General features: G+C 46.6%; 1 protein-coding gene across 3 annotated transcripts in view; it reads right to left on the bottom strand.

Annotated features, from left to right (window-relative positions):
- The window catches only part of GPD1L (glycerol-3-phosphate dehydrogenase 1 like), a 64201-nt gene that overhangs the window by 15246 nt on the left and 25563 nt on the right, over positions 1-23392 (bottom strand). Inside the window, exons 3-8 of one of the 3 annotated variants that reach the window (XM_033864523.2) lie at positions 22204-22344; positions 20623-20761; positions 13959-14071; positions 2893-3126; positions 2545-2651; positions 400-552 (exon numbers count right to left, since the gene is read on the bottom strand). In XM_033864523.2, the coding sequence (XP_033720414.1) occupies positions 435-552; positions 2545-2651; positions 2893-3126; positions 13959-14071; positions 20623-20761; positions 22204-22344 (852 nt within the window). In that variant the 3' untranslated portion in view covers positions 400-434. The remainder of the gene's footprint in view (positions 1-399; positions 553-2544; positions 2652-2892; positions 3127-13958; positions 14072-20622; positions 20762-22203; positions 22345-23392) is intronic. The other 2 variants (XM_033864525.2, XM_019946930.3) reach the window with 2 other exon arrangements.

Below are 23392 nucleotides of genomic sequence, written 5' to 3'. Positions count from 1 at the left end.
AACTGCTGCGCCACCAGGGAAGCCCCTGTGTGCCTTTTTGTATGACTTTAATTTTTTTTTCTTTTGTATGACTTTAATTTTTTTTTTTAAGTCCATAGCACATTAGCAGCAATAGTGTCTAAACCAGGGGTTGGCAAACCATGGCCTGAGAAGCAAGTCTGGCCTGTGACTTGTTGTTGTGCCGCCTGTAGGCTAAGAATCATTTTTACCTTTTTAAAGAACTATGAACAGAAACAAAGACTGTAGGGCAGAGTCCTGTACGTGGTCTACAAAGATGAAATCTTTGTTATGTGATTCTTTGCAGAGAAAGTTTGCCGACTGCTGCTCTAAACAGTAAGTTCAAAGCAGGGAAAATGATTTGTATCTGGAGGATACGAAAGAGGTTCTCTGAGGACAGACCTGGCTTGCCTTGTGGGCGATGATGGCTGAGATGCTCATAAGGGGGTGTCCAGGCAGGCCAAACCGCAGGACAGATGCACACAGGAGTCTGAGAAGGAGGCGGTTGGGGCCAAGGGAGGTCCACTTCCACTAAAGCAGGGGTCACAGGACACGCTGTTAGAAACAAAGTTGGTACTCAACTGAGATGCCAACCTAAGGCCTGTGGACCTCCTTCTCTAAGAGCAGGAGGCCTCTGAGTTAGAGGTGACCCCAGCAGTCATCTGGTCTACCCCTTTGACTGTGGATAAACGGCACAGAGCTGCTAAAAACATGACCTGCCCAAGACCACACAGCTAATGAGACACAAGGCCACTGTCCTTCTGCTCAGCGCTCTTTCTATAGCAGGCAAGGGAGAAGGAAATGGAGGAAGACCAGCATGGTGATGGCTGGAATGGAAAAGAAAGAAATCCAGGTAAGCGGTGGTGCAAAGGGAGAATAGCAGGACTTGGCTCTACTTGTGCCACTGGGGGCAGGCGCAGTGGGGGATGGACCCATGGGACTCGACACTAGGCCTGGGAGAAGGGCAGGTGCCCCTCAATCCAGCAGCGACCTCACTAAGCACAGGGATGGCTGGGTCGATTTCTAATCCGAAGAAAATGGGACATGACTGTGGAGAGGCAGGTTTCTCCTGCTTCGTTACACTTGCTTTAAAACAGGCAGGTACTGATCCCAGAACACCTGTTCCAGCCTGTATCCTCCAGTAGTTAGACAACACACACAGACTCACACCGGCCAGTGTGTCAACTCATAGAATCCTATCAAAGGACAGGACCCTATCCTATCTGTGTACTACTGTGGGATCCTAGGACTCTACCTTGGTTGCACACAGATGCCACTTTAAAACTGTGATTGGGAGAGACTCACCATCATCAAACACCCAGGTATTTTTTTTAAGACTTAAAACAAAAATTCCTGATAAAGACTTAACGGTCATTAAAGTAGTCCCAATCACACACAAACCCATCAGTGTCTGCTGTTAAATAGGTAAGGAAAACCATGCATGTCATGGGTATTTTCCTTTTAATCATGATTAAAAGGTAGTTCCCCTCCTCCGACGCTTGTTTATGACTCCCCTCTCTGCCCGGCTGGCATTGAACGCCGTTTCAAAAAAATCAAATGCAAATTAAGGAAGGAAGACAAATGCTCTGTTGCCCCTCATTTTTAACTTCCAATAGGGAACTGGACGGCGAACAAGGGGGAGAGCTGGATGCAGGCGGCGGGGTTAAGATGCAGGTGCTTGGGACCAGCAGCATCTAGACTGACCTGTAGAGGGTAAGGGAGCTGATGGCAGACCCGTGACCCACCTCCCGGTGCAGAGAAGTGCACGCTGGGGACCAGCTCCCCACTCTCCCAGGCACCCACCTCTCCAGACTATTACGGGAGCGTTAAGGACGCCCAGGATGTGCCACACAAGCATTTACTGGGTGGTGTGGTAGCATCGTGATTACAAAGACAGGCTTAGCAAATCGACAAGAGGAAGGGTTGGGGCAGCCTCGGACGCGGGGCAGCCTCGGACGCTGGGCAGCTTCTGCGGGACTACCGGGCTTCCCCCCTCCATCCCGCAGCACGGCAAGCTGATCCAAGCCACCTCTAACACGTGACCCGCCTGGACAGGCAGCAGAGGATGGGTGGGGAGACTACAGGGCTGCTCATCACAGCTTAAACAGGGCATCTCTAGTGCTGGAGTCCTGGGGGGAACTTGTCCTTCCTTCTTTTCTGAATTGTTTGACATTTCATTAACAAGGCTGTATCTTTTTATTAAAAGGACAAAGTAATCTTTTTTTAAAATTTAAAATGTATGTCATGTAGATCTTACCAAACACCCCGCAGGACAAGCCAGAATCTCAAACTTCCTATTTTGTACTGTGCCCTACAGCGCTGAGCCTTCCTCCCTCGTTTCGTGTTTTGTGTAAATGCTCATTTTCAGGGTAGGCAGATGTTTCCTGCCATAGACCCTCACATCACACAAAGGACGGAACTAACCCAGTAACTTTCTGCACACACTCATCAAGTGCCTGTGCTCATGTGCTGACCAGGCTGGGGGTCGTGAGCAAGGCAGGGGGATGATGGCCGCTCCCCTGGCCTCATGGACAATGGGACACTTACTTGTCGAGCAGCCCCTTCTGTTTGAGTATGCGGTACACCTCGGCCGAAGTCTGAGGTCCTTGCAGCTTCTGCCCATTCAGCATCTCCTTCTCCAATTCTTCGATGGTCTTAAAAACAAAGGATGAAAACAATCTCCTGTAAAATCTAGAGCATCACTTATTTTAAGAGCAGAGTAGGGGAGGAGAGCTGCAAGCCAAGAAAAGATAACGACATACAAGGCAGAGGGCGTAGGACTGAAGCACTTTTAAGCAAAGGCAGATGGGGGTTAGCAGGACAAGCCCAGCACACACAGCCTCCACCCACAGGTCAGCGGCTCTCCCCAGACTGGGATCCCACACCGGGGGCTACCTTTCCGGTCCTGGCAAAGGCCTCGGCCACCCTGCGGTTCCGGCCCCCATAGCAGGTGGTGATCAGATCAGCCACGCCGCAGCTCTCCAGGAAGGTGGCCGTGGACACCTGGCCCTTGCAGAAGATCCTGGCAAAGGCGATCATTTCCATGAGCCCCAGGCGGATGACAGCGGCTTTGGTGTTGTCGCCACAGCGGAGGCCGTCGCAGAACCCAGCTCCCACGGCCACGATGTTCTACAAAGGAGACAAGAAGCCCAGGGATGCCGTCACACGCCCGCTGGGGGAGAGAATGCAGGGAAGGAGGGACACTGGCTCCCCTGGGTCCCACATGACCCAGGGTTCTTTTTTTTTTTTTTTTTTTTTTTAACATTTATTTATTTATTTGGCTGTGCCGGGTCTTAGCTGCAGCATGCGGGATCTTCGTTGCTGCGTGCGGGATCTTTTAGTTCCAGCATGCGGGATCTAGTTCCCCGACCAGGGATTGAACCCAGGCCCCCTGCATTGGGAGCTCAGAGTCTTAACCACTGAACCACTAGGGAAGTCCCACGACCCGGGGTTCTGCTTTTGTACCCGTGAGAGAGAGTAGAAAGAAGGGACCAGGCTCCCATATTCCCATTCACAGGGCAAAGAGCCTACACCTGTGCTCAGAGGGTGGCATCAGCCAGAATGGGAACGGTGGATGGTAGTCTCTGGTCAAATACTGTTTGAACAAACGGTTTTTTTTTTCTTTTTTATTTACAATAGGTGTTTTTATTTTATTTTTTTCCCTCCCTCTTTTTTTTCTTTTATAGTTGAATAAATCAAAGGCTTTATTCAACTATAACATTCACAGAAAAGTAGTCAAATCATAAGTGCACAGCTTGATGAATTTTCACAAACCAGACACACCTGTGTAACCAGCTCCCTGATCAAGGAGTAGAACGTAACCAGTGCCCCAGGAAGCCCCCTCTGACTTTCTCCTGGTCACCCCTGCACCAAAGGTAACCTCTCTCCTGACTTCTAATGGCACAGGTTTACTTTCCTTGTCCTTAAACTTTATATGAATAGAATCATACAGGGTGTAATCCTTCGTGTCTATCTTCTCTGTCTCAATTTGACATCACGTTTGTGAGCTTCAGCCGTATTTTTACACATAACGCATTTATTTTCATTGTTACGTTATATTCCATTATGCAAATATACTGCAATTTATCTGTTCTGTTGATTGGCATAGGGGTAGTTTCCAGTTTGGAGCCATTACAAATGGCTCTGCTATGACACCTGGTACATGACCTCTGGTGGCCGTGAGTAGGCACTTCTGTTGGGAGCGTACCTGGGTCAGAATTGCTGCGTGATGATGAATGCATACGTGCAAATCAAGTTTCTGCCTTTTGTTTCATTTAATAATCCCTGGGATTTCCCTGGTGGCACAGTGGTTAAGAATCCACCTGCCAATGCAGGGGACACGGGTTTGATCTCTGGTCTGGGAAGATCCCACATGCTGTGGAGCAACTAAACCCGTGCGCCACAACTGTTGAGCCTGTGCTCTAGAGCCCATGACCCGCAACAAGAGAAGCCACCGCAATGAGAAGCCCGCGCACTGCAACAAAGACCCAACTCAGCCAAAAATAAGTAAGTAAATAAATAAACAAATTTAATAATCCCTAAATGAGCATTTCTGAAGCGCTGGGTTGTTGCGTGGCTCTTTGCTGCACACCAGGCAGATCAGACACAGACTTGCCTCTTCAGAAGCTGATAACCTAGTTCGGGGGTCAGCAAATCAGGGCCAAGTGTTATAAGTAACGTTGTACTGGAAACCAGGAACTCCCGTTCAGTTACATACTGTCTGTGGTTGCCTGTGTGCTGTCAACAGATCTGAGTAGTTGTGCAGAGACCTTTAAGGTCTGCAAAGCCCACATTTTCTAACGAGCTCTTCTGGAAAAAGTTCGTCACCCCCGACTTAGCAGGAAAATAAAACCTGTGCAGAAATCACAATGATGCTCAGCAGAAAGCGATATTCCGTAAGAGGTACTGAAGGTTGGGTCTCATTTCAACCCATGTGTACTGAGCGTGCACTGTGGGAAGCCCCGCTGGACCCTGGAGGGGCTGAGGGTGCCCTCAGGGGGCAGGGGGCTGCAAAGGTAGAATTAGACACAGGGTGTCCTCAAGCAGTTGACAATATCACTGGGAAAAGACACAGAAAAGCACATCAGGAGACAGAAGGATGAGATTGTGCAGAGAAGCTTCATTTCAAAGCAGGGAAGCCTACATGGAGGAAGTGGCATCTGAACTGGGTCTCAAATCCTATGTAAAACCAGACAATCATATATGCCAAGTAGTGCCTGAGTGGAGGTGACAGGGGGTGGCGGTGGGGGGAGGGGTGGACTTGTTTGGGACGCCAGTCAACCCTCAGGTTGCCAGCTCTTTCCATGTTACCAGCTCCCTCTCCAAGAGCACTCAATGCAGGAAAAAATGCAAGTATTCTGCCTCTGTCTAACCACACAAGCATTTTGCCATAATACCTGATGCCTATATATGGATTTGTGCCTTAAGACCTTAAACTATGAAGCCAGTGAGTAACAATGAGAAATAAGCTAAAATAAGTGCATTTCTTCCTCACTCCCCCTAATTTTTCAAAATTAATTAAAGACAGAACATTTTTAAAAACATTCAGGACTATAAAATCTGAGGGATAAGATAGAAAATGGAATGACCCGGGGAGGAAAAATGTCTTCTCTGGTTGATATGCAGTTTTTTATAAGACAGATCAAACACAGCACTGATGTGGCCAGGCTCTCCCTGACAGGACGCGGCCACTTCAGATGAAAAAGTTCCCGTGAGTCCTCTAGAAGCTTCGGTGGGCTTCCGACAGAGCAGGACCCTCTCCTGGCTCCCTGGGTGGCAGTAGATGAAGAAAGCTGAACGAGGGAGCTGAAGGCAGGGGCCCTAAAGGAACCTTCCCTTCCTCAGCAATCACATCAGGCCTTACTCTGGTTCTGGCTATTCCTCTGCAAAGGCCAGGATCCACGCAGACCCCGGCTCCTACAGCTGCAGGCAGAGCTGAGGAATCCAGCCTCCTGACCCGGGAGCATGTTTTCATAAGGTACCACCTCTGCCTGTACCTGTGAGCTTCTCCAGTCCTTCCCACCACACAGGCAATGCAGACTGTAGGCCTCAGCAGCTCCCTGACGGCAACCACCAGCCCCAAGCACCTGCTGCGTGTGCACAGGGATGGGGGGAGGGCGATTCCTGGCTGGGTGCGCTTGGCATCTGGCAGCATGACGTGCAGAGGAGAGGGGACAGGCAGAGTGAAGGAGCTGGAGAGATGCTGACGGGCGGACTGGGATCCATTCTGCGGCTCTGCCCCAGAGCTGCTGAGTTGGGATGGAACAGCCGGACCTTTTAGATGGGACACTGTGCAGAGACCAGGAGCGAGAGAACACCCAAGGCTGGGCCCAAACAGGCCCAGTCACCCCTCCTGGCATAGCAGCCAAACCGAGGAAGTGCATAGGGAGGTACGAGGGGCACACGCATGACAGCCAGTGGGCTTCTGGTTCTCAGTCTGCCTTGTCGCTGTGTGACCTTGGGATAATCACTCCACCTGTCTGAGCCTTCTTGGCCTTGGTTGTTAAATTCAGGGCTTGGACGAGATCTCTCAAGGCTCTTCTGCTGGTGACATCCCTCCAGGGAATCTGGATCAGTTGTGGCCTGAACTGCAGTCCCAGGGGACTGCAGACAGTGGGACAGCCCTGGGGCAACAGAGAGACACCTAAGGATGTGCAGAGAGACTGACCACAGAGACCACGAAGCCAACTGTTGGTGAGCCCACCAAATGGTTTTATCGAAGTTACCATGGCAACATGCCAAGGCCTAGCTTCCAAATGGTTAGATTGTGGAAATGGCTCTCTGATGCCTCCTGGGCTGTGTCCCTGTGCCCCCCTCTCCTCACAACGTGACCCACTCTGGAGGTCACTTGACAAACCAACCCCAGCCAACGTCTACAGACTGGATGGGACATAACACGGACGTCCCTTCAACAAGGGGCTCCTACGGATTATTTACGAAGCGCCTACAGTGAGCCCACCAGGCCACTGCACACACGGTCTCATCCAAATTCTCATGGCAACCCCGGCAAGTGTGTGCCTGTCCCCCTGGCTGGCTCAGCGAGGGTCAACGGCTTGCCAAGAACGCCCGGCTGATAAGTGATGCACATGGGACACGCCCCCGGTGCCTGGCTCCACGGGCCCACGGTTCCCTGTCCCCTGCTGCTTCCATGGTATGGCAAATGTGGCCTGGCCACTCCCACCCCTCTCCGGGTCCAAGAGACCTTCCTGAGACCTCTGCAACCAGATATCAAAGAGGACTGCCTCTTGGGCCTGCATGGAGGCTCAGGAGGCAAAAGCAGGAGGCCTAGGAGGAGAAAAGATTTATGGGAAAGAATAATAAAAATAACAGCAAAAGTTAACCTTATTGATACGGGGAGGGGGAAGGGTAAGCTGGGACGAAGTGAGAGAGCGGCATGGACATATATACACTACCAAATATAAAACAGATAGCTAGTGGGAAGCAGCCGCATAGGACAGGGAGATCAGCTCGGTGCTTTGTGACCACCTAGAGGGGTGGGATAGGAAGGGTGGGAGGGAGGCGCAAGAGGGAGGGGATATGGGAACATATGTATATGTATAGTTGATTCACTTTGTTATACAGCAGAAACCAACACACCGTTGTAAAGCTATTATACTCCAATAAAGATGTTAAAAAAAAAAGTTAACCTTATTGAACTGTTTCTAAGTGCTTCATATATTATTAACTGATTTAATCTTCACAACGTTCCTACAAGGCAGGTCCTGTTACTACACACAGTGAGGGGCAAGGAAACTCAGGCACCTGGGTAAGTAGCACACCCAAGGTTGTACAGTCAGGATCAGGAGAGCTGGGTTTCGAGCCCTGGCAGCCCAGCTTCCTAGTTCTCTCCAGGGAGCAGATCACGCAAGGCTGCTCCAGGCCGGTGAGTGGAAGGCACAGAGGGGCCAGCTCAGCAAGACAAGAACTTTCTAACAAGAAGAGTTGACCCCACCCAACGGAAAAGACCGAAGCAAAGGGAGTGCGCTCTCAGTCACTGGAAACATCCAAGCAGGAGCTGTAATGCACGAGCCCTGAGCTCCAACGCGTGCTTCTAACCTTCTATGTCACTGCGCTCAGAGAAAAGGCAGAGGAGGGTGCCCGTGGCCCAGGGGCACACAGGTTGGGACCACCTCCCAGTTTCCCCTGGATGTCTGGCCTCCCCACCACGGGGAGAAGGGGCCACTGCAGAGTCAACCCCTCCCTTCTAAGGGGACCCTAGGCCCTGTTTAATCACCATATGATGCATCCTGAAATCCTCACTCTCTCACCTACCACTCATCACTGTCAAAAGAAAAATAAACACACTGAGCTGGTCAGATCATGTCTGAATAGCACCCGAACAGATGTCCTCTGAGGTCGCTCAGCTGTGAAATTTATCACTATCCGCTGGGCATTTAAATCTGCTTTAAACTATTCATGTGAATAGTGAAAATTTATTCACTATTTTAAACAGAGCTAAAAATACCATGATTTTCAGAAGACAGGCGTCCTTAAGCCCCTGCCCATTTCCCGGGTGATAGCAATACTCAGAGGCAATCATCCTCCGCGAAGTGCGGTCTCTGCAATCCTGAATCGGGGCGGGTTGGATAGGGCTCAGTTTCTTTCGCTCCCACCCACCCACAAAAAGACTACAAAACTGGAGGAGCAGCCCATGTGACCCGCAGTTTATGCCAACAGTCTCACCACCTAGGGAGAATGGCCCTGCTGAAAACCAAGTCAGTATTTTCTGTAAGTCCAACAACCCGCCTGACTCTTCTTGAGGCCACCTCCGAGTGCATCTGACCTCGCCTCGCGGAAACCTGAAAAGTGTAGGCTAACTACGTCGAGGTACCACGTATGGTTTGCAGGTTGGGTACTGTGTAAGGCCACCTTGGCTGAGATGTCTAGGAGGCCCAAAGTCAAGCCCACGCTCAGCCCACCAGGCTGCACACCCTGATGAGAAGCTGCCTTAGCGAGAGCAGTGTTGTCCAGCAGAAGTTTCTGCGATGACGTAAATGTTTGCTATCTGCTCGTCCAACAGAGTAGCCACTAGCTGCTGAGACTCACTTAAGACTAATGGGGCTACTGAGTCTCTGAAATGGGGCTACTGTGACTCAGAAACTGAATTTTGAATTTTTTAAAAAAGTTTTAATTAATTTGCATGTAAACGCACACAGCCACATGTGGCCCTGGCTGAGACGGGGCACCAGGCTGTGGCCCACAGTACATTCATCACAGCCAAAGCCCTGGAGGAAACCTACACGCCCAGCAATTAGGGTGGTGAGCCTCACCACACACAACCCTACAAAGAATGCCGAGCCTCTGTGGCACAGGTAATGGGTGTATCTCCCAATCTACTCTCCTTTTCTTCCTGAGTCCTAGAGTTCCTGATTTTCATGCAAGTATATGGCTACCCAGAGAGAGGGGGAAATGTACCAACCTCCCCTGCAGCAGGTATAGTCACACAATTAAGTACTGCCCATTAAGATGAAGCCAAAGTGTTACACTGTGACTCCCAGAACCTGCCTTAAAAGACAGCTGCCACATGCCCTTTATCCTTTTTTTCACGCTGCTGCCTGGAAGGCAGATGTGATGGTTGGAGCTCTGGTCACCATCTTGGAATACAAGTACAAGAGCCATACCTCGTGAGCTGGAAGGAGCCTGGGTCCCTGAGAATTCGGTGGAATGGAGTTGTCATATGGATTCAGGATTTTTACACAAGAAAGAGATAAACTTCTACCTTGCTTAGCCACTAATTTTTTTTAAAATTGTTTATGAAACTAAATCTGGTTTTAGTGCACAGGTTTTATTATTTATTTATTTATATAAATTTATTTATTTTTTATTTTTGGCCGTGTTGGGTCTTTGTTGCTGCACATAGGCTTTCTCTAGTTACGGTGAGTGGGGGCTACTCCTTGTTGCGGTGTGCGGACTAATTGTGGTGGCTTCTCTTGTTGTGGAGCGTGGGCTCTAGGCGTGGGCTTCAGTAATTGTGACGCGCAGGCTCAGTAGTGGTGCAAGGGCTTAGTTGCTCTGCGGCACGTGGGATCTTCCAGACCAGGGCTCGAACCTGTGTCCCTTGCATTGGCAGGTGGATTCCCAACCACTATACCACCAGAGAAGTCCCAGCCACTATTATTTTGGGTCTCTGTTAATGAAACTTAATCCTGATAAAGTATTTATTAAAAATAACATAGGTTGAGGACTTCCCTGGTGACGCAGTGGTTAAGAATCTGCCTGCCAATGCAGGGGACAGGGTTCGAGCCCTGGTCCGGGAAGATCCCACATGCCGCGGAGCAACTGAGCCCGTGTGCCACTACTTAGCCCGCGCACCACAATTACTGAGCCTGCGTGCCACAACTACTGAAGCTCGCGTGCCTAGAGCCCGTGCTCCACAACAAGAGAAGCCACCGCAATAAGCCTGCACACCACAATGAAGAGTACCCTCCACGCTCCACAACTAGAGAAAGCCCTCATGCAGCAACGAAGACCCAATGCAGCCAAAAATAAATTAATTAAATAAATAAAAAAAACATAGGTTGAGCTGTACAGTTATGGTTTCTGTACTTTTCTATATGAAGTACCTCTTAAACTTTACATTAAAACAAAAATTCACTGCTAGTGAAAGAAGCCAGACACAGAAGAGTACATATTGCACAACTCCATTATAAAAATTCTATAGTGTACAAAAGCAGATCAGTGGCTGCTGGCTTGGAGGAGAGGGGTGAACTACAAAAAGACATATACGTGGGCTTCCCTGGTGGCGCTGTGGTTAAGAATCTGCCTGCCAATGCACGGGACACAGGTAAGCCCTTATCTGGGAAGATCGCACATGCCGCGGAGCAACTAAGCCCGTGTGCCACAACTACTGAGCCTGTGCTCTAGAGCCCACGAGCCACAACTACTGAGCCTGCGTGCCACAACTACTGAAGCCCATGTGCCTAGAGCCCATGCTCTGCAACAAGAGAAGCCACTGCAATGAGAAGCCCCCGTTCGCGGCAACTAGAGAAAGCCCACGTGTAGTAACAAAGACCCAACGTAGCCAAAAATATATAAATAAATTTACCAAAAAAAGACATACGGAATTGTTTGGGGTGATGGAAATGTTCTGTATTGTGGTGATGATTTTCAGGGTATATACACCCAACTGCATTATATATTTAACTGGGTGCAGTTTAATATACACGAATTATGCCTAAATAAAGTTGATATTTAAAAAGGAATACTCCCGTAGTGATTAAGAGATTAATTTAGCTAAGAGGTGAAGGACATTCTGAAGCAGTAAGATGCACTGGTACAACATGATTTTGCATTTTGAATTTTCTTTTTCTTTTATCCTTGTAAGGAGCTGTTATCTTTCTTCCTCCTTTTTTTCCCCTTTTTTTGGTAAGTCAAATGCCCTCATGTTTTTGAGCACAAAAAAAGTGTACTTCAAAAATATTTTTAGTGTGGAGATTACTAAAGGTTGTTAATGTGGAAAAAAACAAAAAAGAATGCATATACGTGTGTAACTGAATCACTTTGTCGTACAGCAGAAATTAACACAACATTGTAAATCAACTATACTTCAATAAAATAATTTTTTTTTAAAAGTAAAACAAACTGCTTGAACAGTAAGATCCAGTTTTTGTTTTAAAAAGGGGACCTAACAAATGTGTGCTTGCTAAAAAGACTGGCAGGGGAGACAACAAACATTAATAGTGATTATCTCAGGATGTAGAGACTGTCTATCAGTCATTTTCACTTTCTTCTCTACACCTCTCTGTTGTGTGAAACTACCTTTTATAATCAGGAAGAAAACAACAAAATGATTAATTACATAATCAAAGAAACACACGCCCATTTGCCGTGGTTGGGCAGGCTCTAGCAAGGGAGGGCTTCATTTCATTCAACTTGCCTGGACACCAACCAGAAAAGTCAGGTCGTCCAGAGTAACAAAAGACACCGGACTGAATCTTAAAATCCATGATCACATTCTGACCGTGCTAATATCTGCTATGTTTGAGTCATTTACTCTTTATTTTTTTTTAATTTAATTTAATTTAATTTTTTTATACAGCCGGTTGAGTCATTTACTCTTTGGCTCTCTTATCTCCTTATCTGTCCAATGGGATGGTTAGACTCAATTACTGCCAAAGCACCTGTTTCTCAGTTTTCAAAACTCCCAGCTCTGATGCAAGCCAGCAGCAGTGATGGTAACTGATCCTGTTTTAAAGGAAAGCCAGGGGAAGGATGCTAAATGGTCCTCAACCCCCATCTGCCTCTGCCCCCCACGAACCACTCTATCATGGGTAGCAGGAGGCTTCCTGCCAACAGACATGAAAAGCCATGCTCAGTTCAGACACAGGACCAGCATGTGGTCCCATCAGCAGAAACTTCTCCAGAGCCCTCAATCTAGAATCTTTCTTCTCCCCCTGTTCCTTTGTTCTGGGCGGGTTCTCACAGCTTCCCCATCCACCACCGAAAATAACCCAGTCACTTCAAGAGAGCTTTGGAGCACACAGACCATGCTGAGCAATTAGGCCTTCATGGTGCCACTGCTGGCGAGTTGTCATTAGTTTAATGAAGGACTATTAAAAACACATAAAAATCTCAACCAACAAAAATAAACAACACAGCCAAAGCCAGCATCTTAAGTGTATAGCAGGCCATGTGCAATGTGAGAATCCCCCACCAGCATTCAGAAAGACGGACTGGGGCTTCCCTGGTGGCGCAGTGGTTGAGAGTCCGCCTGCCAATGCAGGGGACACGGGTTCGTGCCCCAGTCCGGGGAGATCCCACATGCCGCGGAGCGGCTGGGCCTGTGAGCCACGGCCGCTGAGCCTGCGCGTCCGGAGCCTGTGCTCCACAACAGGAGAGGCCACAACAGTGAGAGGCCCAAAAGATGGACTGCCTGGGAGCCCAAGTCTTTCATTGGCTTCAATTTTTAAAATTCTCATTGTATGGAGACGTGACCACACATACACACACGATATTAAATTCTACAAAGTGGTTTTCAATTCTGACCAGGAAAAAAGGTGTACACTTTGGAGAAAGCATGGGAAGGCACTCTTTGGACTGGTCTCCCCTGCATTCTTTTGATCTTTGCAATTTTCACCTGACAAAGTGAGGCGAATGCCAGATTACTTAATTTCCTGCCCTAGGTGCTCAAATTCCTGAAAGGCCGCTTCTGCTACAAAAGAAATTACTCAAAAGTGACTCAAAGGGGTTATCCATTCACATGGAAGCTCTTTACTTCCCCCCCCCCTTTTTTTTTTGAGATGGCAGCGAAGGCAGCTTTGATTCCAAGGGGAGAAGGATGAGAAGATGCAGCCCAGCTTCCCGTGGGCTGTTCCCCATAGTCAGGATAGAGGGACCCCGACCACGACTTTTAAAGGCAGAGGGGAACAAGCCAGGAGCCCAAGACCAAGTGCGGAAACTTCCCTTGACCCTCCCAAGCCACTAGCCAATAGAAGCTGGTTCTTTAATCTGATCTTTTCCCTTTACAGGCAAAGATAAAGCTGTTCTTAGAAAGACCTGTCAGCAGCAGATTGGTTTTTTTCCTTTAAAAACAACCAACCAACCACACCATCAAACCAGTAGAGTAGCATCATTCAGAGGGGCCAAGTTCCTCTTCCTGCTCAAGACAGTAAGTAGGAGAAATGTATAAATTAATAGAATACTTCACTCCCAGGTAAGACTCCACAATCAAAGTAGTCCCTGGCTTTCCAAATGTTAGTGCTGTCAATTTCCCAAAGAACAAACACCCACGCTTCTCCCAGATTTACAAATAAAAGCCAACCATGAGTGGGAGAGGAAATCTAACCGCCAAGGAAAGGCTGGGGCAAAGCAGGAAGTGATAAACAAGGCTGCCGATTCACTATTCTCCCCAGAAGTACGTGCACAGAACACAGAGGCCATTCTTCAGGACTGGCTGCAATGATGCTAGCAGTGGCCCTCTGTGATCACTCCTCCTGTGAGCAGAAATATCAAGGCTGCTTTACCTTCAGAGCACCGCACAGTTCAACCGTGTCTGCATCATCCACCACCGTAATTCGAAAATTTGGAGTCTGCAGAAGTTCTTTGAAGAGAAGGCCGTTCTCTATTACCTTGCTGCCTATTGAAAGGTTAGAAAAAAGGAAATTAGTAACAGCCTCTCATCTTAATTTTTGCATCTAACACAGTTTAAAATGACGTTTTTCTGATTACAAAAATAACATATTTTCCTGATAGGAAATTTTGAAGAGTCATAGGACTAGAAATAGAAAATTAAAATATTCCACAATCCCACCACAGGATCATTAACAATTTGGCATACATCTTTAACTTACTGAAATAGGAATATACATAGTTTTTCTCAAAATTGAGAACATATGTGATTTCATAATCTGCTTTCCCCCGTTTATGGCAGGAATAATTTTCAGTGACATCATACACTTTCTACTTTACTTTAAATGGCTGCTTTGTAGTTTACTGCATCCATGCATTATATTTTATCTAAGCATCTTTCTATTATTTGATATCTAAAACTGTTGCAACTTTTTGCTACCATACACACTTATAAGCTCCTTCCAGGGGAGGAAAGTACATCCCTTTCTACCAGCATTTGGCTTGACCAGAGGATGTGCCTGGACTCACAGAGGGTGGGACAGATTTCCCCACCCCTTGACCTTGGGCTTAGTCATGTGACTGGCTTTGGTCAGTGGGACATTAATAGACCTGACACAGTGGAGGCCTGAAGCCTATTTGTGCAGCAGTAGGGCTGGTTCCCTTGTCCCTCTGCCTTCACTGTGAGAATACATCCTGGCTGGCCCGCTGGACTCTACAGGAAGATGAGACAAAGGAGCAGAACGACCCCAGCTTTGATCCGCCAGCCTCCAGCGGACCCACAGCTAACCCACGTGTTAGCTGTGCTTATTTTGGATGCCACTGAGAATCTGGGATTGTTTGTTACTTAGCATCACTATGGCAACAAGAGAACTGATACAACATCAACAAACATGTTCCTGATAATTGTGGAAGACGGAAATGCATTCAAAGGGTCCTCATTTTTGTTCCCCGTTGTATCCCCTCCCTTGGGACCGTGCTTAGAATGACACAGAGGATCAGTACTTTTCACCTTATTTTTTTGGTTAGCGACTTTCAGTTCAAAGCAAAAATAAAACTTTACACATAGAGCCTGATGTGAGATCTGCTCTGGTTGGTGGGATGCAGCGTGGCGCTCTGCTCTGGGAGGGCTCCAGAAATCAGGATGATAAAATTCACCAGCCAAGACCTAGCTCCCACGTGATGATCTCCACACAGAGCCTGGGGACTATGGCACTTTGGCCCTTCCTGCCTCGAGGTTCTCAAGCCTATTCCCAAGCTTGTTTTCACATTACAATCACCCAGGATCTTTAAAAACACCAAAGTCTGGCCAAACCCCAGACCCATTAAATTACAAGCTCTGGGGTGGAGCAGGCATCACTAATTTCTGAAGCTCCCCAGGTGACTCCAATGGGCAGACAAGTTGGCAAACCTCTGATTTAACCTCCTCTAGCCTCATGAGTAAAACACTATGGCACTCAGGACTGGCTGAGGTTAAATAGGAATCAGGTGTGAAAACAGCCTAGGCTCACAACGATCACACAAAGGTCTATATAATAATAATAATAAGATAGCTGATACTTACATGCCTATGACTGATTTGCCCCATTGACAGACAGGAGGCCCAGAGAGGTTTACCAAGTTGCCCTAGGTCACACAGCTGGTAGGAGGTAGAACCCCAATTCTAACCTAGGTGCTCTGGCTCCAGGGCCCGCACTCCCTCTCTACACTATGTTCCTCTCAGGGGTGGGAAAAGAGAAGATAAACAAGCAACAAACATCACAATCAGAACTATAGTCTTCCAATGCAGGAAAAAAAGAGGATTGTCAACAATCAAAATTACACCCAGAAGTAATATAATGTCAAAATGATCCAGGGGAGAGTGGAAAGAGGGTGGGAAACAGGTGAAATATGGCCAGCCAGCAGTTAATCATCACTAAAGATGGGCAGTGGTGTCATGATACTGTTCTCCCTACTTCTGTTTGGTTTAAGGAAATTTGCCATCATATAATAAAATATTTAAAATACTTACACCCGATACTTAGAAACACATTTTCAGGACCTCCCTGGTGATCCAGTGGTTAAGAATCCATGCTTCCAATGCAGGGGTTACGGGTTCGATCCCTAGTCGGGGAACTAAGATCCCGCGTGCCGTGCTGTGCGGCCCCAAAATAGACAACAACAAAAAAAGAAACACATTTTCTATTCTACAGGAATTGCTATGATTTCATTTAGCTGAGTTCTCCTCTGTCCAAATATTAGAAGTATGTCCGCTTGAGCAAACTGTCCTCTTCCTTTTTTAAACAGTCCTCCAGACCAGCAGCACCGTTTCTTCACCTGGGTTGGGCAAACCAGCCCCGGTCTCACATTGTGATGTTATTCCTGTCTTTTTCCTCTGTCCTCACCGCCACGGCCACTGCCTGGTGCCTCTGACACGAGGGAGGCTCACAAGCATTACAGACAGGCCCTCACTCCTCCCACTCGAGCCACTTTAATCCAACCATCAGCAGCTGTGAGTAACCTGACACATGGCAGGGAGAAGACTGTTCTCCATTTGCCACTGATACAAGGTGGCATCTGCTGGTACCTCTGTGGCTGCAAATTACACATGGTGTCCATTAGATCGGTGAGCTTGATTTACAGCAATCTTACATTTTCTCAAATTCACCTTTTATTTATTTTTATTCTTTTCCATTATGGTTTATTATAGGATATGGAATATATTATATATTGAATATAGTTCCCTGGGCTATACAGTAGGACCTTGTTGCTTATCTATTTTATATATAGTAGTTTATATCTGCTAATCCCAACCCCACCCCTTTTCCTCTTTGGTAACCACTGTTTTCTATGTCTGTGAGTCTGTTTCTGTTTTGTAAATAAGTTCATTTGTATCATATTTTAGACTCCACATATAAGTGATATCAAACGATATTTGTCTTTGTCCGACTCACTTCACTTAGTATGATAATCTCTAGGTCCATTCATGTTGCTGCAAATGGGATTATCAAATGTACCTTTTAAATTTTTAGATTTTTTATTGTTTTAAATCATGGATAAGAAAGCACTGACCGTATCATTATTACCAGTCATGAGCAGTGATGCAGCAAGCAGGGACCCATGGCATGTGGTCCAGAACTGGAAAGGCCCATCAGCCACATGGAAGGGCTCCCCAAACTCAATATGAACCAAAAGACAGGAAAATTCCACTTCTCTTCCACACCAAGTTTTGGAGATAATCAACCTATTTAATAAGACTCCTTCAAAACACTCATCTCAGTCTGTAATTCCCTATTGTTTGTGTACCTAGAAGCTCCTTCTGCATAGAAGGGGCTTATGAATCCTTGACATTTCGCATCATGACTGATACATAACAGACTTGAACAATATTTGTGGGTTGAGTGGAAGTCTCGGACTCTGTGAAGTCAGTCCCAAGGAGGAAGGGATTTCTCACCACGAGGGGGTGCCGCAGTTCCCCATGCTCGTTAGTATTTTTACCAGACACTGAAAACAATGCCATCTTCCTCCTCCTCCACAGGAGACTCAAGTGGACTAAGATTCCTGAATCTGTCATAATTAAAAATGAGTTGGCTGCTAATGCCATCAAGAAAGGAGACCTGGATAACCACAGCACAACAATCAAATCCGGAAAATTCAACCTTGACACAATTATATGACTACAACCCATATTCAAATCTCCCCCATTACCCCAGTGTTGCCTTTATGGCAACCAGGATCCAGCCCAGGATCCTGCACTGCACTTAGTGGTCAGGTCTCTCTAGACTTCTCCTTTAGCCTTTCAATATCTTCTATGACACTGACATTTTTCAGGAGTGTGGACCAGTTGTTTTGTACCAATGTCCCTTCCTTTGGGCTTGTCTGATATTTCCTCACAATTAAATTCAGATAAAATAAGAAAAATTTTAAAATATCACTTTCCTGTTCTATCTTACTTTCAACAGTTAATTTAATTTAATTCAGGTCACTCTTACCAGCCATGGACAAACCCACAGAGAAGGCAGTAGAAGCACTGGGTAAACAGAAGCCAGAGGAAGAGATGTAACTTCTGTGCATTTGTCTGTGTTACACACCAAAAAAGTCTAATGCACCCAACTGGGAGAAACAAGGCCAAGAGGCATGTAAAAATCCTAGCTAAAATCTACAGGTTTTTTTTTTGGCTGCTTCAGGTCTTAGTTGTGGCATGTGGGATCTTTCATTGCAGCATGGGCTCTTCGTTGTGGCTCACAGGCTTCTTTCTAGTTATGGTGTGCAGGTTTTCTCTCTCTAGTTGTGGTGCGCGGGCTCCAGGGAACGTGGGCTCTGTAGTTTGTGGCACACAGGCTCTCTCGTTGAGGCGTGAGCTCAGTAGTTGTGGCACATGGGCTTAGTTGCCCCCGGCATGTGGGATCTTAGTTCCCCAACCAGGGATCGAACCCGCATCCCCTGCATTGGAAGGCGGATTCTTCACCACTGGACCACCAGGGAAGTCCCTCAAATCTACAGTTTTGAATCAAGGATTGGAGAAGTCTCAACCCTATGGAATGACTGGTGTAACCAGTCAATCCTAACCAACTGATTAGCAAATTGATTACTGGCAAATACGATTGAGCTGGAACAACTAGTTAACAATTATTTTTGAGAAATAAAAGTAATTACACAACAATTTGACAGGCTACATTAAAAGCATAGATGAATAAAAGAACTAACTATGAAAGAATAAAACCTATATACAGACTAGCATACATATGAAAATTTTTTTTCTAGAAGGATACATAGGAACTGCTAACAGTGATTCTCTTTGGGAAGAGGGAATAGGTGGGAAATTACAATCTTAATTCTAATTTATACCTCCTTGTACTATTTGAATTTTCTTACCTGTGACTACATTGCTCTTGTAAATATCAACCTGGGTAATGTTATTATAGGTCATTTTGTTTTCCTCCTTTTACTATTTGTGATATCTCTCCTCTCCAAAATTACTGTTTCTCCCCCCTCAAAAAAAATTTTTTAAGTGCCCAGATAAATGGATTGTCAACAGAATGCTACGCAACTATGAAGATGTATGCTGATAGAAGTAAATGAAACAATTATAAAAGAGTATATAACAACTACAGCCGTAAGTAGTTTGCCACAAATAGACAAAAATAATGAAATTTAAATGAAATTAAAAATGGTTCTTGTAAGTCAGAGAAAGACAAATATCATCTGATACTGCTTATATGTAGAACCTAGAAAAAGTGGTATGAATGAACTTATTTACAAAACAGAAATAGTCACAGACATAGAAAACAAACTTATGGGTACCATGGGGAAAAGCAGGGGGAGGGATAAATTAGGAGTTTGGGATTGACATATGCACACTACTACATATAAAATAGATAACTAATAAGGGCCTACATACAGAGCACTGGGAACTCTACTCAATACTCTGTAATTACGTATATGGGAAAAGAATCTAAAAAAGAGTAGATATATGGGTACGTATAACTGATTCACTTTGCCGTACAGCAGAAACTAACACAACACTGTAAATCAACTATACTCCAATAAAAATTTTAAAGAAATTTTTAAAAAATGGTTTTCTTTTGATTATCTCTATTTTCCACTGTAATCAGATAATGTCTGTACAACAGAGCTTCCTTTAACAAAGCTGCCAAGGAGAAATGATTCACATTGCTGGTGTGTTTGACAAGGGTGGAAGTAAGTTCTGGAGTGGTAGATAAACTTAAATACACTTTAGCAAAGCACCTGCAAACCCAACAGTATTACTCTTCTGAAGAGTCCTATAATATGGGCACTTGGGAATTCCAAAGCCCTTTTTAAAAGAAACAAAAATTTTCACAACACCAATGTATAAGAGTAGAAAGAGCTTTCTGTTTCAAGAAACAGGAGACCCAAGTTCACGCCTGGGTTCTATATTAGCTGTGTGACCTTGGGGCTGGTAACTTACTCTCCGGGCCTTGGGCTTATTCACCTGAAAGTGGGGATCATTCCCATTAATTTCTAGATCTCCTTGGAATCTAATGAGGATCCAGATCCTGGCATTTGTGAGTAAAGAAAAGCTGGGTTTCCCTTATAAGACGTACCAGAGAACTTGCTTTCCCTGATCCCACCCCCCCACCCCCATGTAAGAAGGCAGCTGTCTGCAAGCCAGAAAGAGAGCCCTCATCATAGAAAAGTGTTGGTTAAACCTTAATCTTAGACTTTCTAGCCTTCAGAACTGTAAGAAATAAATTCCTGTTGTTTAAAAAAAGAAAAGGAAAAGCTGGGTTTCTAAGGCCCCACCATGGATGTAACCACCTGCTTCTTGGTACAAGTACCCTTGTGTTTTTGTGTTTAACCTCGATAATGCATTACTGGATCACAGCAGGTCAACATGGTCTCCTTGGCTTTACTTTCACTCCAGAGGTTACTGAAATGCTTCAGTCCCACAGAATGGCCTCCTACATAAAATTCCCACCCCACTGAATGTCCACCCCAAGAATGTTAAGGGCAGGAGGGAAGAGTCCACTATAGAAAATTCCAGAAACGGAAAGTGTGCCTTTTAAGACACCCAATGTCCCTTCCCCAGGTGGCCCTCACCGATGGTGGTCTCGCAGAACTTCCCAGCGGCCACCTCATTGGCAATGTTGGCTCCCATCAACACGCTGATGTCAATGCCCATCTTCTCTCGGATGATGTCAGAAATGAGCTTCAGCCCCTCAGGACCCTCGTCTATGCCCTGCAAGGATGTCAGCAAGTTAGAGGAAAACGAACCACCAAGGACAAGAGGCAGGAGATCATTGCTTTATAGGTCACCTAGATTCAGACTTCCAATGGCATACGCAACTTGAAAAACCTCTCTTATTTACAACAGTAAACAGACATACTGTGTATGTACCATTTAAAGAGTAAAATTAAATGAAAATGTAACCACCCAGGTTAAGAACGAGAACATGAAGGACACCACTGAAGTCCCCTGTGTCTCGCCCCAAGTGCATCCTCCTTATTAGTGTTTCCTGGTCCCTACCAGGGTGAAACCCTATCCTGAATGCTTTATGCCCTGTTCCCTTGCTTTTCTTGATCATTTTGCCACAAACAGTAAGTTATATCAGTATATTTTTGAAAACCTATAAATGAAACTGTACTGCTCACCTGTGTGCTCTTTTGTGCTATATTATTACTTTGGAGATTCACCCACACGGCTGCATGAATGCTCTGGTTCATTCCCATTTACTACTGTGTAGTATTCTACCATTCATCTGTCCAGTCTATTGATGACTGACATTGAACTGTTTGCTTTCATAAACATTCACCTATGAACACTATGGAACACACTCTCTCACAGAGGGTTCTTCCCCTGGCAGCCTGGGGAAGTTTATGGACTCATTCTCAGACTTCATATGCATAAAGCAAAATACATAAGATTACCCAGGAAGACAATTATACTGAAATATAGTTATCAAATATTAAAAAAAAAAATGTGACAAAGTAGTATACGTATGTTATCAATGTAATTATAAAAAGATGTCATGGCAGGTATAATAATTACCATAATTTCCAAGTAGTGATGAGCATAAATGATACTTTGAGATATCTGAAGCCACTGTAAAGTGATACGAAAATACCTGTAATTTCTATTGATCACAGGGTCAAGGTCCTGCTAGTACTACTGTCATTGAAACTCTGGCCTGTGGCCTTCACTCATAAGCGAAGGAAACGCTTCTTTCAGTTAGAGGTTAAAATGAATAAAAATGCAATTCCGCCCCCACATTTAGGACCATGAACTCTTGAATTCTATCTGTGGACCACTGTGGGTGGTTTGTGGACTTCTGGTTAAAAGCTCTCTCTTTTGGGAATAAACCCAGGAGTGGGAAGTAAAGATGATTAATTTCCCAGCGAATGCAAACCAGGTAAGATTTCCAGAGCTGGTGGTTCTTTCTTTGGGGGACCCCACTCTCGCGTCCCCCGCCCCTGCCCCTGAGAACCCTCTCTACATAGAAAGCAGCCCCTCCTAAATGTGAGAGGAGCAAGGCTCGTGGATGGCGTGGTTTTGATTCTCTTCCAGGCATCTTTAAAAAAACAAATCCAAACCAGCCATAACTTCCCTTCAGCTCCTTATCTCCAAGAGGTGAAAGAGGAAAGGAAGTTCCCAGTAACCGGCGCGCAGCGAGGGCCCGTCACCTTGATGAGGGTGATGCCCAGCGCGTCCTTGGGCACCCTCCCTGTGATCTCTTCGCAGATTCGGTGGATGAACTGGTGGGGGATGACAAACACCAGCAGGTCTGCGTCCTGCACGGCCTCGCTGAGGTTCGCAACAGCAACCTGTGAGGGCGAGGGGGACACGGTCACTCCCAGTCAGAAACACATCTCTCCACGTGCTGACCAGGCATCAGATGCCTCCGCTGTGCAGACTGACAGTCAAATCAGAGCTGTGTTTGCGCTGCCTTCCCCACTCGGGACGTGCAGACGTGCATCTGAGGCCAGCAGGGTCCTGCCTCTGCTGCTTACCAGCTGGGCGAGTGCCCTACCCTCTCCCCACCTCAGTCCCCTTCCCTGTAAAAGGCGGTCATAACCATCCTGTGCGGGTGGTTCTCTGTTGCTCTCCCACCCACCCCCACCCCACTCCCCCACATCCATTTCCACCATTCTTTGCCCCACTGTCTCCCCAGGAGGCTGCACTCTGTGGGCTGTTTCCCCAGGCGCCCTTGCTCTCTGGCTTCCAGGTGGCTTCAGCCCAAGGCGGGCACTGTCGGGGGCTCCAAGGTGGGAGGAGAGACAGGCAGGGTGTTGACTTGCTCCTGGGGCTACTCCTACCCGGCTCGCAGGGCTGCTGGCCTGGCTTCCTTCTACAGCTCCACCTCCTGACCTGGTCTGAGGCAGCCCCTCTTCCACGTCTCTAAGCTCTGGTGGGGCCGGTGGAGTGACACTGGTCTGTCCCCTTGCCCTTTCAGGGGTGGCCATGGCTTCCTGCTGCTGCTAATCTCTGGACACTTCACCGAGTCCTTCTGGTTCCCCTGACTCCGCCCATGCCTCTGTCAACAGTCCTATGCTAAGCTCTCCTATGTAAGCACTTTAAGAGCGCTGTTGTGAAGAATAAATGACATAGAACAGAGTCTGGCACCTGGTAGGCACTCAATAAATGTCAGCTATTATGATGATTTCTTCCCTTCAGATAAGTACAAAGATGGGGTTTAAAATTTAATGTGGGCACGTACACACACACACACACACACACACACACACCCAGAGGCAGAGGTGAGGCCACCAAGTGAGGACACAGGGGCATGTGGTCTCTATCAGAGACTGCCTGTTGTTGCCCAATGTCTGTTCTCCCCCTTCTTCCTCAGCAAGAGAACCCCCAGTTTAGGGT

Source organism: Tursiops truncatus, chromosome 10 (assembly GCF_011762595.2).
Source record: "Tursiops truncatus isolate mTurTru1 chromosome 10, mTurTru1.mat.Y, whole genome shotgun sequence".
Taxonomy (NCBI): Eukaryota; Metazoa; Chordata; class Mammalia; order Artiodactyla; family Delphinidae; genus Tursiops; species Tursiops truncatus.
Note: the sequence above shows the minus strand (reverse complement) of the source record. Positions and strands in the feature narration are given on the sequence as shown.